Source organism: Podarcis raffonei, chromosome 16, assembly GCF_027172205.1.
Source record: "Podarcis raffonei isolate rPodRaf1 chromosome 16, rPodRaf1.pri, whole genome shotgun sequence".
Classification (NCBI taxonomy): Eukaryota; Metazoa; Chordata; class Lepidosauria; order Squamata; family Lacertidae; genus Podarcis; species Podarcis raffonei.
This window is the reverse complement of record NC_070617.1, coordinates 25776061-25795446: the sequence shown is the minus strand read 5'-3', so window position 1 is coordinate 25795446 and position 19386 is coordinate 25776061. Positions and strand designations below refer to the sequence as shown.

Below are 19386 nucleotides of genomic sequence, written 5' to 3'. Positions count from 1 at the left end.
ATATCTAATTAATATATCCTCTCCTAGCATCTATTCATATCCCAACAATAATAGCAGCTTGGCTGGGTGGGGCTGCAGGGATGTCAACAAAGCAGGCGTGAAGAAGACCGGGTGCAGAAGAAGGGGAGAATCAACAACTCCATGGAAAAGGGGTGGGAAGTCGACAAGAAAAAGGGAAAATACGAAATTGTGTTTTGACTCCATATGTTAAAAATGTTGAAACTGAATAAAATATATATTTTTTAAAAGCAGGCATGAGGGAATTATGTGCTTGGGGGTGTCATTTAGGGAATCACAGAAATAGGATTGAAAGGGACCCCAATGGTCATCTAGTCCAACCCCCTGCAATGGAGGAAGTGTTGCCACCTGCCCACCTATTAGACTACATGTGTTTATTTCTCAGGAGAAGCAAGCATATTTCTTGGTTTATAAGTTATGTGTATCTACGTGTATATTTATACACATTAAAATGCTCTTGAAATTGACTCTTTTTACAGCTGAATATTGAATATCTCTTTTTTATATTCCATGTATTCTGCAAACTGTGAATTCCCTCCTCCCCACCAAAAAGGTTGTCCCCTGCCTCAAATCCCCACCCTTAGGCGTATGTTCACAAAAACAAACAAACAGAAAAACCCTCTGGGAAAATATGTCCAAGGCCTTGATGGCAAAAGAGTCTAGCCCTGAGTCAAGGGTGTGTGTGTGTGTGTTTTACATATCCCTAAGAGACCCCTCTGACATGCAGGGCACAATCTATTTCACATCTAGTTTGACCCTAGATCTAAAACGGTCCCTCTCCCCACCTCCCTCCTTGCCCCCAATTGGGCAGCTGACGACTGGTGACCACCGGGATTGGTAGGGTGGAAGGCAGGGAGCCCAGCAGCAGGGGGCGCCAGAGCCAGTGACAGACAGAGCCAACTCAGGCTAGTTTTCTCCCCCCCCCCTTTCTCCCTGCTGAGTTCTACAAAGGCAACAGGAAAGACTAAGGAGGAAGGAGCTGACAGGAGGTGCTGGACTGGATGGCACTAAGAAGGCAGGCAGGTGAGAGGGCAGGCTGAGGTTTGTGGGTCAGTGCCCCCCTTTTGCCTTAATGAACTGGTGAGCAGCGCTCCCTTTTTAAACAGGGGTGGGGAGAGGTGCTGGAGCTCAGAGCTGCCTCGGGTTTATGCCTCCCTTCCCCAGAAACCCCTGCCTTTGACACCGGTGCGCAAAGGGGTGTCAGCTCTTCAAGCTGACAGGACAGGAGCGGAACTCTGCACATGCTCCGATGCACCGCTTTTGCCACACCTCCCAGAAAACGGGGGCTTGTTTTGGATCACAATTTCAGGGCGGTGGACAGAAACGTCTCCGCTGGCGGTGGAAGTCAGTGGCAGAGATGGGCGTTTGGGGCAACCAACTGTGGCTATGGGAGGAGGAAGGAAAACAAGCGGCTAAGAAGACTGATGTTGAAATGAGACACAAGTGAAGTCACACAGGAAGCCTTAGACAGAGTCAGACCATTGGTCCACCCAGCTCAGTATTCCACACACTGGTTGGCAGCAGCCCTCCAAAGTTTCAGGTAGATTCTCCCCCATATTTACGTGGGAATTGAACCTGCAACCATCTGCATGCAAATCTGGGGCACCACCACGGAGCTCTGGCCCAGTGTTATTTTTTCCATTGAAGACAACCCCCCCAATCCAATTTGAACCACAAGATTCTCTCTTTCCATTTTTTTGCCCTTGGGACAAAATACCTGTCCCCGTCCCCCAAATATTAAAGACAGGAGGAGGAGGCCGCCTCGGCTCAGCACTTGCCCCACCCTGGACAGCTCCCCGCTCTCCCGAAGGCAGAGCAGTGCCTGGGTTAGTGGAAGCACCTGGGCGGATGCTCAGCCGATCCCAAAAAAGGCACCCGGGACAGCTGCTCGCGGTTAGACACCCAGAGGCAGGTGCTGGAGGTTAGGCTCCCGGAGGCGGACGCGGGCCGATGGCGCTGCTCTGCGGGAGCCTCCGCCCAGTCCCGGGCCCTGCTGCTGCCTCTGCTCCTCCTCACCTGCCAGGCTGGCGGATGCAGGCGCACCTGGCGCCGGCCGGGCAGCAGGTGGGACCCTCCTCGATGGGGACCGCCCCGCAGAGCCGTCCCGGGTCGTCCCCCGTCCCCCCCCCGGGTTGCTGCTCACCTGCCCGAGGCTGCTCCGCTCGCTGCACCCGGCGAGGGCCTTTCCTGCTCGGCGGCAGCGGCGCCTCTGCGTCACGGCCTTATTTGTTCTCCAGGAGGAGGGAGGGAGTTGCTTTTAATCCGCCCCCCCTCCCGCCGCCACCGGCACCAGCTGCCCAGGCGAGCCCGGATGGGGCTCAAAGGAAGGGGGGGGGGGAAGAGATGCTCTGAAGCAGCCCAGGTATTGGGGAAAGGGGGTGCTCTGCGAAGGGCGCGGGGGAGATCCTTCAGGGCGGGGCTCTCTGCAAAGGGTGCCCATCCCACTCCAGTCCCCAACCAAGGACAAACTCCCTACCTGCGTTTGCCACTTTGCCCGGGGATTGTTGTTTGCAGATAAAATGGCAGAAATCCAACCGGTGCAGTTTTCTCTCGCCCGCTCCCCTGGGGAATGGCGTGGGAGGGGAGGTGGGGAAACCAGACGCTGTGTTTTTGAAACAGCCTTCTTGGTTATAATCCTGATCTCACTGCCTGGGGAGTAAGCCCCATTGAATTCACTAGGCCTTAACCTCTGATTAACGTTACCAGATTTTTTCCAATAATTCCGAGGACACATTTCAGCATCAATGGATTTTGTATGGAGACTGATTTGTAAATCCGGGGACTGTCCCCAGGAAACGGGGACATCTGGTAACCAAGGGTTAAGACTGTCTATGGGAAGTGTGTGAGGTGCATGGATTTCTTTAAACACGCCCTGGCAAAATGGACTCTGGCATGGCTACTCAGGAGTAAGCCCTGCTGAGTTCAGGTAAGCCCAGAGCCTCAGCCTGCATTTTCCACAAAGTCATCCCCACCAATGTTTGGGAGATGGGATGGTAGATTGCCTTTCCCCAAGGTGGCAAAATGGCTTTTAAAGCAGCTTTTAGGGTAGCCTTTGACAACCAACCTGGTCTCCTCGATGTTTGGGTGACTGCAGCTGCCATCACATGGGAGTTGTAGTCCAAAACGTCTGGAGGTCACCAGGCTGGCAAAGGTCAGAACATGCTTGGCAAACTGATGCTTTTTAGCTGATCAGTGCTACCTGGTTTGCTCTGTTGTGAATTTTGTGTTTGGAAACAAATGTACAACTTGATGAATTTGTATACTGGATTAAGACCTATTTGGAGATAGTATGAGGACTGGCTGAATAAACTTTTCATTGGTGTGGTCTCTACAATTTGATGTTTATTTTTAAAACATTTATATATGCCTATTGATTATTGGCTAGGGAATATTTTCCTTTTGTCTGTGTAATTCCCTCCCCCCCTTCCTCAAATTAGACAATTTCATGGAAGGGGATCTATCAATGTATATTAGTCATAATTAAATGGTGCCCCCACATTCAAAGGCAGTCTACCTCACAATGTAGGCTGCAAATGGGGGGAGATCTTCTTCACATCCCACCTGTGAGCTCTCCAGAGGAACCCAAAAAACTGGATGAGACATTCTGTTACCTACTCTGGCATAAAGGAAACAATTCTATTTATCGATTTGCTTAGCCAAATAATTCTCTTAAGTGGTACAGAACCAAAACTGTAGATAAAGCACGACTAAGATTCACCAAATATTCCCTGGCACTAGACCAGGCAGAGGGTCTTCTCAGTAGTGGTGCCTGCCCTGTGGAATGCCCTCCCATCAGATGTCAAGGAAATAAACAACTATCTGACTTTTAGAAGACATCTCAAGGCAGCCCTGTTTAGGGAAGTTTCTAATGTCTGATGTTTTATTGTGTTTTTAATATTCTGTTGGGAGCCGCCCAGAGTGGCTGGGGAAACCCAGCCAGATGGGCAGGGTATAAAAAATAAATTATTATTGTTATTTCCATCCTGAGCTTTGGCTAAAAAAATGTTTACTACGGAAATCTTTATAATATCTGTAATTCTCAATAGAGGTCTTGAAAACTCCCAAACTAATAGCAGAAGGGACTTGGCTGAGCTTATTTCTCCATTTAAGATACAACATCCCTCCAGTCAAAGACAAAAAGCATTTTCCTGAGTATCAGCCATCTCTGATTGATAACCAGCAGGGGAGGCCCAGCTGTTGGTGCTTCCTGGCTGGTACTGACAGGGCCTTCTCAGTGGTGGTTCCCAATTTGTAGAATGTCTTCCCTGGTGAGATGGTCAAAGAAACCCTGCTCCAGTGGTGCCAAATCAAACATTGAGAAATTATCCTGCAAAGCTGACCTCAACTGGCAGCACAGACAGCCCCCTTCAGGGTAGACACACCAACCCACTGTCTTCAAGAATCTCAAAAATAAAAATCCACTGTTGCAATAAAGAGAGGTAGCCTTGCTGAGGGAGTGGACACTTGATGGCCTTCACCGAGCCAGACTATTAACCCCCTGGTAAGCACTTTGAACCACAGGTCCAGTATCCCCGCCCCGGCATCACCCCCCAAACCCCTAAACTAATGCTGCTTACTGCTCAGAATTCCTTGGTCACCACTGCAAAACATCAACCTTGAGATAAACGACAGCTATATTGGTGTGTCGTGTGTGCATATATATATATATATTTTAAAAAAACAAGATAGATAATAAATAAACAAACAAACAAACAAACACAGAGTCAAACCGAACTTTGGGGCTTCCTTGGCTGTTAAGACAGCAGCAACCCTGCTTCCACCCCACACTGAAAAAAGGGGGCAACACTCCTCCCCCACCCCACTGAGCCTTCTTCTGAGGTCTGGCAAGGGAACTGGCTGTGCCAGCCTTTATGTATCTATATAAAAACACTGAGTAATTTCGTTCAGCACCTCTCCCACAGAGGATCGTGGCTAGAAAAGAGGGAGAGGGGGGGAAGAGCAGTTATTGTGCCCTTCTGTCCTTTGCTCAGGAAAAAGGCTTTCTAGATTGCAATTCTTTTTGCTGCAGTTTTCGGATCAGCTCCAGCAAATTCATCTGGAGAGTCAGCTCCTGTAAACAGAAAGCAATTGGTTGTTTATTTTAACACCACAGAGAGTCCTTTTCTTCTACCCCCCCCAATGGTCAATATTAGGGTGCAATGTGAATTTATCCGTTGGGTTGGGAAGCAGCCAAAATGCACCAAGCCTTATTGCAGCCTCTCACGTAGCTGCTTGGCTAGTCGCTTGTGGAATCACCTCTAGACAACCAGGAAGGTGTCCCACCCCCTACTTTGAGGGCTCAAATAACTAACATAAACATGTAGGCCATGGATTTATTTGCAAGGCAGCTATATCCTTGGATTACACAGGTATGGGGCAGCATCTGTGGAAAAACCCACCCCGTTCTACACACAGACCTGCGGGTTTGTCGTGATGTAAAAGCCAGAGACGCCAGCTTTCTCCAGCGTGTTCTGCTGGTCAACAACTTTCTGATCCAGTTCCAGGACAATCTTCTCGTCCATCATCTGCTGCTCATCATGAATCCGCTGCTCCAGGGCCTGAGTTAAAGGAGGTGGGGTGTAAAGTGCAGAAAACCCGGCTGAGAAAGAGAGACATCTCAGAATCGAACGAGAGGGGGAAACACCAGCCAGTTCAACACGGCTCACAGTGAAAGGCTGGCCGCCATCGTGGTCACAATGGGCTTCCCTTGCCAATGAGCCAAGCTGTGTACTGCAGAGGGAGGGAAATGCCCCAAAGCGGCCGCTAGCTAATCACTGCACAAGCACGAGAGGCAACGTTCAAATAGGGAGACTGCTCTCTCAAGAACACGAAGGCCTTACCTCCAGCTCCCTCTGCTGAGCTGCTTTGAGAAGGGGCAAGTTGTGAGGCTTGCAGCCTTGCTGGGCTTCCTTGTGCTTATACAGCATCTCCTGCTTGAGAACTGCGGAAGGAACAAGCAGCAAAACATTATGTTTTTGTATTGTGGGGGATGCAGAAAGGCTCTGCTCCAAGCTCCTAAAGACCAGCCCGCTCCCCCCCCCCCGGGAGCTCTGCCAAATATGAACAACATCCCCAACTGCTCCATTTTTCTCTTCTGCAAAGCGTGTCATGTGGGAGCACATATGTGCCTCTCTGGTCGTGCACAATAATTTGGAACAGCCACCAACCACTTCCTGATCCTGTACTCATCTGCTGGAAGACAGCCCTTGTCTCACTCATTCAGAGGACGAGGAGAAAATCGCTCCCTGTATTTTAACCACCCCTGACTGGCGATTGAGAGAGGCTGTTTGATGAAGGCCTGGCCAATTCCTACAAGGGATCGAGCCCCTCTTACCTCGGTGCTCGTTGTGGAGCTTGAGCCGCTGGTTGTAGAGGTTTCTTTCCATCAGGTGCTGGATGTCGAGCAGGCCCTGGACGATCTCAAAGACCGTCCCATCAATGAGCGCCATGGCCAGGTCATTGAGGATGGTGTATGACAGCCTCTGCTGGGAAGAACTGCCAAGAAAGCACAGCACAGAGTCAAGGGAACATCGGGCACCCCTGTGCCACTCAGAAGTTGGTGTCAGGATGGGAAATTTGTGGTCCTCCAGAGGTTGCTGAGCTCCAACTCCCATCACGTCTGTTGACTCTGGTTTAGGAGTAAAGATCCCTCAATACAAGGGTGGCTTGTGGCCACTGGGACTGGTAGGTCCGAAAGCAGGGAGCCCAACAGTAGGTGGCGCCAGAGCCAATGAAAGGCAGAGTCAACAGTTCATGAAGGGGGAGGGGTGGTTGTTAAGTAAGAAGGCTGGCTGATTGGGGCTGGCTGAGGACAGACCAAGGTTGGTGGGGGCACTGGGGCAAAGCCCCCCATTTTTCCAGATGGTAAAGGTTAAAGGGCCCCTGGATGGTTAAGTCCAATCAAACTTGACTATGGGGTTGTGACGCTCATCTCGCTTTCAGGCCGAGGAAGCCAGCATTTGTCCACAGACAGCTTTCAAGGTCTGATGGCCAGCATGACTAAACCGCTTCTGACACAACAGGACACTGTGATGGAAGGCAGAGCACGGAAACGCCGTTTACCTTCCCGCCGCAGCGGTACCTATTTATCTACTTGCACTAGCGTGCTTTCAAACTGCTAGGTTGGCAGGAGCTGGGACACAGCAACGGGAGCTAACTCCGTTGCGGGGATTCGAACTGCCGACCTTGTGATCTGCAAGCCCAAGAGGCTCAGTGGTTTAGACCACAGCACCACCCGTCCCCAATGTCCAGATGGACCAGCCTGCCTCAACAATAGTTCATAACTATTTTCATAGCCAGCATGCTCTTTTAGGTAGTCCCTGAGATTATGATGTAAATATGCTAAAGAGGAAGTAAAGGTTTCTTGTCTCTTTTCAATTTAGAAACTGAAAGCAACTTGCCTTTTCAGCAGCATAAACAGCTCCAGCGGAAACATCAGAATTTTTTTTGCTCCCCTATGCAATATTTGAGGCTTTTGAGTTTTTAGGTTCTCTAGTGGCATGAGAAAAGGAGAAAAAAATTATTTCTCCACCCCATGCATAAATTTATCCACCTTCGCCTATCCTTCACCTTATTTCCTTCCCCTGCCTAAACAAAAAAGCATCAAATATCACCACCTTTCCCCATAGGGGTGTTGCTGCAGCAGCCACAAACTTTTTAACAACAAATCTGCCACAATTAATATTTTTATAATATAGAAATAAATGATAAACCTGTTAAATCCTGAAGGCCTCCTCTGATGGCCTTATGATGATTTTGCTGGGCCTTTTTCTGCAGAACTGACTTCAGTTATAAGTTGCTTCGAGGCATTTTTACGTAGCGAGCAGCTAATAACTGTAATAGCAGTACTAATAATAACAATTAACAGTTTTGTGGTTTTATGTTAGAATTGTGAGCTGCCTTGAGTATCATTTCTGCAGAAAGGTGGAGACACAAAACACTGCAACAAAATTATTATTATTTAAATATGCGTAATAAATGCATATTAAGCATTTACACCACATCTTTTCCCTAAGTAGCTCAAGATGGCTTCCTCCCTAGTTAATCCCCACAACAACCCTGTGAGGTTGGTTAGGCTGACAGGCAGCAACTGGTCCTACGTCACCCCAGTGAGTTTGATGGTTGTGCAGGAATTTGGTCTCCCGTGTCCTATTTTGATACTCTAACCACTAGACCACACTAATAATAACTTGCTGGTTTTGTATTAAAGCAGTGAATTGCCTTGCACACAGTTTCTGCAACAAGGTGGAAGCACCAACAACAACAACTTGCCACTTTGTGGTTTTAAAACGAAAACGGTGAGCTGCCTTGAGGGGAGTTTCTACAGAAAGCCGAGACACCAACCATTGCAATTAATTATTATTACTACTGTTACTACCACTGTCTGCTGCTTTGCGGTTTTTCAGATTAAAATTGTGAGCTGCCTCAAGTGCCATTTCTGAAGGCAGAAACACAATACACAGCCATTATTATTATTATCATCACCTGCAGTTTTGCATTAAAACTACGAGATGCCTCAAGCAGTTTCTGCGGAAGGGCGGAGACGCACACCAGAGCAGCGAAATAAGTAATAATAAACTATGAGTGGAATGTAATTGAAATTAGTAAGATTTTGGAACGCAGAATTAAAGAAAACCATCCATTCTAGCACGCGGGGGCCCACCTTATCTACATTATACAATTCGCTATTTGATCGATTGGTATTAGTAACGGTATTATAAATTGGTATTGTTATAACGAGGCTATTATTGGATTGTAATGGAAAACTGATAAAAATTATTATATCTGAAAATAAATAGTAATACTAATTCACAGTTCAGTGGTGGTTGTTTTTTAAATATTGAAATCGTGGGCTGCCTCCAGTCCCGTTTCTGCAGAAAGGTAGACGAAGATAACATAATAATAATAATAATAATAATAATAATAATAATAATAATAATAATGATGATGATGATGATGATGGGACGCAATATCCTCCAGCAGCATCCTGCCCCCCTTCCCTTCCCCCCTTTTTTATCGGGGGGCTCTTCCTTCCTCAAGCCCCTCAGGTGTGGGGATCCAAGGAAGGAAAGCCGTCCCCTGTCCGGCCCGGGCCCTTCCCTGCGCGCTGCCCAGCCGGCGGGGGTCCGAGGCGAGGCGGCCTCCGCTTCTTCTCCCCGCACCTGGGCAGGTCCTTGACGAGGGCCTGCAGCTCGGAGAGGAGCTGGTAGTGGCGCTCCTGCTGACGGGCCAGCCGGTCGCCCCCGCCGAAGCCTCCCAGTCCCCCGGCTCCGGCTCCTGCTGCTCCTGCTCCGGCGGCCAGGCTTTCCCCGTCGTCGTCGTAGGCGAAGCCCGCGCCGAAGCGCGCCATGGCTGAGGGAGGCGGCTAGGCCCAAGCGCCGGACTCCGCCTCCCCGAGCGCCTTCCCCTCGCGCGCGCTCCCTCCGAGAGGGGCCTGCCCTTAAAAGCCAGGCGCTGCTTGCCTGTGCCCGCCCACGGTGCCTCTGGCCGTGGGCAGAGGGCTGTCCTTCTCTCCTCCGCCGAAGCAGAACCTGCCCTGAAGTGCTTCGCTTTTGAGTGTGCAGAATGAGGGCTGGGTGCTTCTGAGCATGGACAAAGCGCCCTTCTAACCCTCCCTTACCCAAAGCAGACCCTGAAGGGTTTTCTTTGGCTTTTAGAAGTGCAGAATGAGGGCTGGGTGTTTTTGAGCATGGGCAGAGCGCCCTTCTACCCCCCCAAAGCAGAACCTTAAAGTGTTTTCTCAAGCTTTTAGGTGTGCAGAATGAGGGCTAGGTGCCTCTGAGCATGGGCAGAGCGCCCTTCGACCCCCCCAATCAGAACCTTAAGTGTTTTCTCTGGCTTTTGGGTGTGCAGAATGAGGGTTGGGTGCTTCTGAGCATGGACAAAGCGCCCTTCTAACCCTCCCTTACCCAAAGCAGAACACGAAGGGTTTTCTCTCGCTTTTAGAAGTGCAGAATGAGGGCTGGTTGTTTTTGAACATGGGCAGAGCGCCCTTCTACCCCCCCCCCCAAAACAGAACCTTAAGTGTTTTCTCTGGCTTTTGGGTGTGCAGAATGAGGGGTAAGTGCTTTTGAGCATGGACACAGCACCCTTTTCTTCCTATACCCCCTCCCAAAAGCACAACCCGATGTGTTTTCTCTCCCTTTTGCCTGGGCAGAATAAGGACTAGATGCTTCAAAGCATGGGCAGAATGCTGTCACCTCTAAAACAAAAACTGAACAATTTCTCTTCCTTTTGCGTATGCAGAATAAGTACATAATGGCTAAGTGCCTCTGGACACGAGCAGAGTGTTCTCACCCCTTAGCAGAATAGCAGGGTTTTGTGACGTGAGGATACAGCAATGAATTATTTCTGAGCATGTACTCATAAGAAGTAGCATTTAAAAAAATAATCACGGCAAGCAGAGAGTGTATTTGAGCAGAGTTCTACTCAGAAGTAAGTCCCATTGAATTCCGTGGGGTCTACTCTTGGGTAAAAGGGGTTAGGACTGCATCCTATTGTGTTCAGGTTTGAGGCCTACCAGCCTATATTTATCACTCAGGCCACTTTTGCTTCTGGGTGTTGAGCAACCTTTGCCCATGTGTCTACTTTGGCACCCCCTGGGCCACTGCTGGCAACCACAGGCTGTGCCTTTTAAATGCTCTCCTGCTGCCTTGGTGCCCACCAAAGTCTCCTTCCCCCAAAACCACCACTTGTGTTGCCTCTTGGAGTCATCCTAATTCCAGGGAAAAGTCTCCCCCTCTCCTCACCCACCAAAGGATATTGCAGAGTTGGAAAAAGGTTTAACACAGGGCAGCCCATATGATCAAGGGGGTGAAGAAAAGTTGTGGCGTTTGGAACTTTTGAAAAGGTAAGAGCTGACATGGCAGAAGTTTATAAAATGATGCATGCTATCATTTTGAGAGTGGATAGAGAAAAGTTTCTTTTCCTCTAGAGGTGGTGGACATCCAATGAATGTTGGATTCAGGACAGATTAAAAAAAAAAGTCTTTCACACAACACATAGTTAACCAAGGAACTCTCTCCATGGATGGCTTTAGAATCGGATTTGCACATTCGTGGAGAGGGCTTTCAGTGGCTACTTGCCACAATGACTGTGGTGGAATCTACACACATTTTTAAAAGCACTGTGAAAATGTTTTTTAAAAACCGTTTTTTTTTGGGGGGGGGGGAAATATATTGAATTTGCCTTAGCTCACTGTTGCCATCCAGTGTCACATTTGTATACTGCACTTTAAAACACACTTAAAATTCCTTATTTGCAGCTGTATAGCTGAGTCCTGTCTCTGTGGTCAGAGGCAGCAATGCTTCTGAATACCAGCTGATGGAAATTACAGAGGGGAGAGCACTCTTGCGCCTGAATCTTGCTTGGGGGTTTTCCACAGGCATGTGGTTGTCCACTGTGAAAACAGGATGCTGGACTAAACGGGCCACTGGCTTGATCCAGCAGCCTCTTCTTATGTTCTTAAAGCTCTCAAATCACCCATCTGACTCCCTTTGCAGTTTGTAGACCAGTCTTCCCTAATCCAGTGCCCCCTGAGGCTGATGCCCCCAAGCAACCAAAGGGCACCAGGTTGGGGAAATCTGCTGTCAGCTGTATCGAGTCTCCCACAATTCCTTGCACTCCTCTCCCCCCCCCCCTCTCCCCACAACCCCACTCAATAGCTACCAGATGTAGGTCCCAGGCATCTTCCTAATTCGTCTGGCAAGAGCCTCCGTGCAGTTCTCGGCTGCCTGCCTGTCTCTGGGAAGGGCTGGGTTCCTTGTGGGAACCGCAGCAATGCCCAGAGATGTTTAATTTGGCAAGGAGCTTGCGGGGTACCGCTAGAGTAACGCTGATGCCTCTCGCAGGCCTTGTTGAGGTGCTCTTGGCAGGCCTGGGCAGTGGGGGAAATTGGGTGCTGGAGGTTGCAGCAAAGGGCCAGTCAAAACATTTGCAGCCAGTCCAGAGATCCCCTTCCATTTCCTATTGAATTTTGATGAGCAGGCACCAGGAGGCGCACAACTGGGATATGCTGGGGTGAGAGCTGCTCAGGGGCAGGCTTAATTCTGTAAACTGGGGGCCCAATCCATTGAGAAGTTTATGCCATTGCAGTTTGCCTCAATCCTTTTCTGTTACATCACTTCTCCAGGAGTGTTCAGTCCTTTGGCTGCATTGTTCCCTGTAGGATACATGCTTGCTGAAGCAGCACCCACCATTGTCTGGGGAAATGGCCTCAAAGGGATAACTCCAGCAGTTGTCAGAGTCTTTTATTTCTAGCGCAAATCTGAACTCATGGTTTCCCCGTAAGGTAGAGAAGAAGGGGGCAGGGAGGTGGTGGTGAGACAGTTTGGCCTAGCAAAATGGGAGAAGCGTTTTAGAAAATGTGCTCAGTGCTGTGTCTTATTTAAATCCCCAGTATGAAGATCACCAGGGATGTGGGTGGCGCTGTGGGTTAAACCACAGAGCCTAGGACTTGCCGATCAGAAGGTCGCCGGTTTGAATCCCGACAACGGGGTGAGCTCCCGTTGCTCGGTCCCTGCTCCTGCCAACCTAGCAGTTCGAAAGCATGTCAAAGTGCAAGTAGATAAATAGGTACTGCTCCAGTGGGAAGGTAAATGGCGTTTCCATGTGCTGCTCTGGTTCGCCAGAAGTGGCTTAGTCATGCTGGCCATAATAATAATAATATAATAATAATTTATTATTTGTACCCCGCCCATCTGGCTGGGTTTCCCCAGCCACTCTGGGCGGCTTCCAACAAAGATGAAAAATACACTAAAATGTCACATATTAAAAACTTCCCTGAACAGGGCTGCATTCAGATGTCTTCTGAATGTCAGGTAGTTGTTTATCGCTTTGACATCTGATGGGAGGGCGTTCCACAGGGCGGGCGCCACTACCGAGAAGGCCCTCTGCCTGGTTCCCTGTAACATGACCCGGAAGCTGTACGCCGGCTCCCTCGGCCAATAAAGCGAGATGAGCATCGCAACCCCAGAGTCGGCCACGACTGGACCTAATGATCAGGGGTCCCTTTACCTTTTATGAAGATCACCAAAGTCAGAGGCAGTAATGCTTTTGAATACCAGTTGCTGCAAACCACAAGGGGACTGGGAGAGTGCGCTTGTGCTGCTTGTAGGCTTTCCCCCCTGCAGGGCCAGGGCTCCAGCAATGCGGGGCCTCTCTGCTCCTCAAAGGTTGAACGGAGGCTTGTGCTAGCATCTACCCAGGCCCACTTACTCTGCACCTTTCAAATCTCAGGATGGATAGTTCCTTCTGGCTATGCTCTGTCTCCACGACTGAAGGCAGCAATGCTCCTGAATACCTTGCTGGAAGCCACAGGAGGAGAGCATTCTTGAGCTTGGGCCTTGCCAGTTTCCTACAGGCATTTGGTTTGCCGCTGTGACAACAGGATTCTGGACTCGATGGGTCATCGGCCTGATCCAGCAGAGCTCTTTTTATGCTCTCCCAGTGGTTGGCTATGTTGCAGGGGCAATTCTCCACCAGGAACCAAACAGACTTTGCTCACTCACTTTGGAGGCGCCTGCATACAACCGGTTTATAAAACATTCACTTTGATTTGCTTGCACAGAGCAGAGAATGGAAAGGTGTCGCTGCGCTCCTGCGTCCTTCACAGCACATATTTTGGGTAAGGAGGCCAAGGCATCAGCTGAGGCGGCTCACGTGGGCCCTAATGAAAGCCAGACCCTGCCATAGTGATGACATTGGGCTGTGATTTGTGCTCTCCTGCACAGACTAAACAGGCAAAAAAAAAAAAAAAGGGACTTTGGCACAAGCCACATCTCAGCTCCAAATATAAACCAGGAAGCAGCCGACGGCTCCCCAGTCTCCAGCAAGGGGGTCTGTCCATCTTTTTCTGGTTTCAAATACTCATTGCCTCAGCTGGATTTTGATGGCTACAGGAAAGGGTGTGATCATTGCTCCGAATCTTGCTTATAAACCCAGGAAGGGACATGGAGAGCCCTTGAAGGAAGATGGCAGCGTTTGGGATTTTTTTTTCATTTAGAGAAAAGGCAAGCAAGAGGCGGCTAGATGGGAGTTTATTTAATTGTGCCTGGCATTGATAAAGTGGATAGAGAAATTTTTCTCTTATAATGCTGGAGCTCGTGGACCTCCAATGAAGCTGAATGTTGGAAGATTCAGGACAGGCAGAAGAAAGTAGTACTTCATGCAGTGCATAGCTGACCTACGGAACTCCCTTCCACAGGAGGCAGTGATGGCCACCAAGTTGGATGGCTTCAAAGAGGTCTGGGCAAATTCATGGGGTAGAAGCCTGTCAGCAGTCACTAGCTAGCTATGATGGCTATGCTCTGCCTCACAGCCGAAGGCAGAAACACTTCTGAATGCTAGTTGCTTGGTGCATTTGAGGAGAGGTTGCTTGGAGTATTCTGTAGCATGTCAGGGGTGTACAATATATGTACAGTGGTACCTCTGGTTACATATGCTTCAGGTTACATACGCTTCAGGTTACACACTCTGCTAACGCAGAAATAGTGCTTCAGGTTAAGAACTTTGCTTCAGGATAAGAACAGAAATCGGGCTCCGGCGGTGCAGCAGCAGCAGGAGGCCCCATTAGCTAAAGTGGTGCTTCAGGTTAAGAACAGTTTCTGGAACGAATTAAGTACTTTCTGCAGCAGGGTCCCCCGTATCCAGCATCCTAGAGCCGCCCAATCAGCATGAAAGGGAAGCCTTTTAGTCACTGAGAGGAAGCCTCCTCACCCTTTTGTGCCGGCTGGAGCCAATCAGGAGGCAAGTCAGCCCCTGAGAATGGGCTCCTAGGGCCACTCCGGGGGAAGACATGCAGGAAGAACACTGAGGAGTTGTTCTACACGCTCCAAAGCAAAGCATCTACGAACCCTGAAAATGCATGGTGCTTCAGTTGCAAGAGAACGACCAGTGCAAATTCTGCGCCACACAGTAGAGCTTCACGTTAAACACAGCTTGGGTCTCTCTGGGAGAAGATACTGGAGCAACTAAAAATGGCTGTGCGTGTGCACAGAAAACAGTAAATCTATCTGAAAGGCAACACATGGAGATCTGCAATGCATCCCTAATTATTGGAAGAGTAACAGATAATCTTGCATGGGTGTGACTATCATGAAGGTACCCTGCACACCTAAACCTGCAGCTACTGGCAATATAGCCCTGCAGGGCTTTTATAGTTCTGTGAAGCTGAGGATGTGTATATTTGGCCACATACCTGCATTTAGGATCATAGGAAGTCAGAGCATGGGTCCATTTAACTCAGGAGTCACCAATCAGGGGCCCTCCAGGTTTCTGCAGAATACAATTCCCCATCTACCCTGGCCATTGGGCTATGCTGACTAGGGCTGATAGGGCTTGTAGCCCAACACTCATGGCGGTTGTCACTGGCTTTGACTCTTCAGGATTTCAAAAAGGAGCCTAGTCCCAACATACCTGGAGACACCATTTGGTTGATGACCATAGCCTTCTAATAAAGGGCAGCTCTTCTTCTCTGGATGTGTTTCCTGGGTCGAAAAAAGTAGACCTGGACATGCTTATGCACTCATCCCTGCAGCAGCAGTGGGCTGCTGTAAGGCGCCATTTGGAATGGCCAAACCAACATGGCAGTTGCCCCAGGGCACTGTGGGAGATTCAGCACACCGGCTCTCACCACCCCACCTGCCATGGTTCCTTGAGGGTGCTGATCTCAGGTGCGCTGGAGAGCCAGCCGACTCTTGCCAGATTGCAGGGAAGGGCCCAAACAGTCGGCAGGAGAGTAGACAGCTGCCAGGAGAAGAGGTCAGGAAAGGCCAAAGCACAGGCACCGAAACCACACACGGAGATAGAAATACACCGTTTCTTTTTAATGGAGGAAGCTTTCAATAGAGACGCTAGACTTGTGTACCAAACTGCCCTTGTCGTAGCCAGGACAGGTGGCCTCTTATGGCGGCCAGAACCACTGATGCAAAATGGGGGGGGGGGGGCAGGGCGTCCATCGAAGCCAGCTCGAGGCAGCACGGCTGCAAGGGAGGATGTGCCCATATTGGCACCACAGGGTGAAAAAGCTCCAGCAGAAGGCATGCCCAGTCAGGTCTGGGATGCTATCCCAAGACTGGGTGTGCTGAAGCTCCAGGCCAGTGCGAGGCCTGCACACATGGCCAGCTTGAAAGGAAAGTTGCCTCCCGCCTCTATGCCCACAGAGCACCCTCCTTTGCCAACCTGATGCCCCCTTGCGCACCTCCGGCCTGTATCTCCCATCAGCTGCTAATGCAATTCTAGGCTGCGGCAAGAGAAGTCCAGGGTTGAGATCAAGGGAAGTCATAGCACCACACTATTCTGCCTAGGTCAGACCCCACCCGGAGTCCTGTGTCCACCACAGTTTAAGAGGGAGTGGCAAGCTGGAATGTGTGCAGAAGTGGGCGGCCAAGATGATTGAGGGTCTGGAAACCAAGCCTTATGAGGAATAGTTAAGGGCATGTTTAGCCTGGAGGAGACTGGGAGGTGACATGAGAGCCATCTTCAAATATCTGAAGAGTTGTCACATGGAAGATGGGAGCAAGCTTGTATTCTTCTGCTCAAGAGAGAAGGATCTGAACCAACGGATTCTAATGACCAGAAAGGAGATTCTGTCTCAGCATTAAGAAGGACTTTCTGACGGTGAGATCTGTTTGACAATGGAAGGCACTCCCTCGGAAGGTGGTGGGCTCTCGTCATTGGAGGTTTTTAAAACACAGGTTGGATGCCCATCTGTCAGGGATTCTTTAGCTGTGATTCCCACAGGGCGTTGAACTGAGAGGTGCTTTGGTGCTTTCCAGCTCACCAGTTCTATGATTCTACAACCAGCCCTGGTCAGCATGGGCCCATCACAGTCCCAGCATCAGGCGGATGTTTAGCTTGGGGCTTTATGTGAGCGATAGCCCAGGACGTTGGGAAGCAGGGCAGCAGATTGGCAAAGGTCTCTGCCCCGTGGAGCTTATGCCATAGCCTTTTGCGACCACCATGCTCAGAACCTGAAAGCCAGCGACTCCATTGATGCAGGTTATAGCAACTTGGAAATCCCTAGGGGAGAGAAGCATGGCATACGCAATTATAATACTGGTACAAATAAAAGCCACCCGACCCACCCTGCTAAGCCCTCCCCCTCCCCGAGCCCCAGGCGCCCAGCGCTTGGTCCACAAAATCCCTTTCCCGCTCCACAAAGGGGGGAGCAAAATCAGAAGTGCTTTGGTTCTGCTGTCGGTGGGGGGCGAGGGAGAAGGCCTCTGTTGTCAATAGGGTCCACGTCTCAGTGGTGGGGGGCACCCTCAAAAGAGTCTTTGCCAGTCTCCTGGCTTCCCCCGAGACAAGTTCTGTGCTTCCCCCGCAACCCCCAATCCTCACTTCCTTTGTTTTTGTGTGTGTGTGTGCAGTCCTCTCTTAGTAACGTGGCCAACTTCTACTGCACGGTTTGAGGTGACGTGGTGGCCGCTTTGGGCTGCTGCTCCATGGCGGCTTCTCTGCTCTTCTTCCTGGGGGGCTTTTTGATGGGTGTTTTCTTGACCACCTGGTCCCCGGCCACAGGCGTCGTTGGCTCTTGGCTGCCACCGGAGCTGGGCTTTTCCGCCTTTCTGGGCTCGCCGGCTGGCGCCTCCGCCACGGGGCTGATCAGTTTCTGCAAGTTTGGGGAGGTCGGCAGGACGGGCTTGCTGGACTTCTGGCTGCCGGCGGCCACGGAGCGCTTGGCCTTCTGCGGTGGGGTGGGCTTCTCCCTCTGGGCCGGCAGGGGGCTTACCCCGTTCTGCCGTGTGCCCCCATCACCCCGGTTTAGGCTCTGAGTCTTTTCCTTAAGCTGTGCTGCCAGCAGTGTGGCCGCCTCTGAAGACAGGTGGGGGTGAATGACTTCGGAGCGTAGTTTGCTGTGGCTGGGGCTTTTGGGGGCATCGCTCCCTTTCCGGTCCGGAGGGTAACTGCCCATCTTCTTGATCACGTTCTGGACAGCTCCATTGATGTTCTCCATCTGCTCTGCGCTGGCCTTGTGCCTCTGCTTGAGCTTGGACGGGGACAGCTGCTCCCCAGAGAGGGAGAGGGCCTTGCCTTCGGGGGAGCTCAGCTCCCTCGGGTGCTTCGGGGCTTTCTCTTTGCCCCTGGCGGCAGGCACCTTGCCATGGACCCCGGCTGACGTCTCGCTGGGGCTCCTCTTTCTCTTTGCCAAGCCCTGTTTGTGCTCCATCAGGTCAGCCATCCCGATGGCGGGCAGGGAGTTGGACTGGTTGGAGCTGTACTTGCTGTGTATCCAAGAGACTTTGGGCTTCGTCGAGGGGTCCGGCGGAGGGGGCTTGGCTCTCTCCGGCGACGGGGGCTTGGCGGCACCCGCGTTGTCATCCTCGTCTCTGGACTGCTTGGAGAGGCGAGCGATCCGGGCGTAGAGGGCCCCGCTGACCGAGCCAGACCCGGAAGAGGAGCGCTCGCTGTCAGAGGATTTGAGCAAGGGCGTCTCGCTGCTGTCCGCTGGGATGGAGGGGCTCTCTTTCAAGACAGTGTACTCTCCGGCTTCCTCCTCGCTGATGGGCGGTGCCACCTTCTCCACTGGGTTGCAGGGAGCGGAAACTCTGTCCTTGCTGTCGCTCACACTCTCTGCAGAGGGAAAGCAGGCAGGAGTCATTAGGGGTCAGTGTGGAGCCATGTTTTAAATATCCCACAAGGATGGAGGACTCTTGTGGCCCTCCAGGTCTTGTTGGGATGCCAGGGACTGACAAGTGTGCATTGAGGAAAGGGGGTCTGGAGTCTGTCTCGGGGGGGGGCAGCGATTTGTGGGGATCTGTATCAGCCAGCGGGCAAGAATCAGAGACAAGGGGAGATTCAGAGCTGGAGGAAGAGGAGGAAGTTGCAGGGCTGGCAAGTGAAGGGCCGGGTGCTTCCCCAACCTCTCCTGCACCCCTGTCTCCCAGAACCAGGAGAGGATTGAAGAGGGAAGAGCAGAGGCACTTTCCATGCAGGCATAGTCTCCAGCTGCATGCATGCAGTCCATCAGGAGGAGGTAGTGAACTATCTGCTGTGTCTGGGGTGTGCCTGTGACATGGGACTACAGATGGGATTGCTGCAGTGTGCTCTAGGTGGGGCTGCCCTCGAAGACTATTTCAGCCTGTTGAAAATGCAGTAGCTGAGTTCCTGGCTGGGTTTCTCTTTAGATCTCGTATAACCCCTGTTTCTAAACAGCTGCACTGGTTGCCAAGTTTGTTTCCAGGTCCAATTTATGATGCTCATGCTGGTGTTTAAAGCCCAGAACAAACTTAGGCCCCAAATATCTGAAAGGCAAACTCCTTCCTGACAGAGCCTCTCGGTTGTTAAGTTCAGCAGAGGGGGCCCTCTTGGTAGTTCCAGTAACCTCAGAAGCTTGCGGCTATCTGCAGTTTGGGAGAGGTTTTTCTC

At 50.8% G+C, this 19386-nt stretch overlaps 2 protein-coding genes across 3 annotated transcripts in view; both read right to left on the bottom strand.

Moving 5' to 3' along the window:
* Positions 1 to 4663: 4663 nt before the first annotated feature.
* DGCR6 (DiGeorge syndrome critical region gene 6) lies at positions 4664 to 9550 on the bottom strand. The gene is made up of 5 exons (XM_053368050.1): positions 9180 to 9550; positions 6353 to 6513; positions 5859 to 5959; positions 5436 to 5576; positions 4664 to 5089 (listed from the first exon to the last, which is right to left on the bottom strand). The coding sequence occupies exons 1-5, from the start codon at positions 9365 to 9367 to the stop codon at positions 5006 to 5008; spliced, it is 675 nt and encodes a 224-aa protein (XP_053224025.1). The 5' UTR covers positions 9368 to 9550; the 3' UTR covers positions 4664 to 5005.
* Positions 9551 to 15821: 6271 nt separating this feature from the next.
* Positions 15822 to 19386, bottom strand: part of SCARF2 (scavenger receptor class F member 2) — a 50790-nt gene continuing 47225 nt past the window's right edge. For both annotated transcript variants that reach the window (XM_053368021.1, XM_053368022.1), the window contains exon 11: positions 15822 to 18591. In XM_053368021.1, the coding sequence (XP_053223996.1) occupies positions 17414 to 18591 (1178 nt within the window). In that variant the 3' untranslated portion in view covers positions 15822 to 17413. The remainder of the gene's footprint in view (positions 18592 to 19386) is intronic.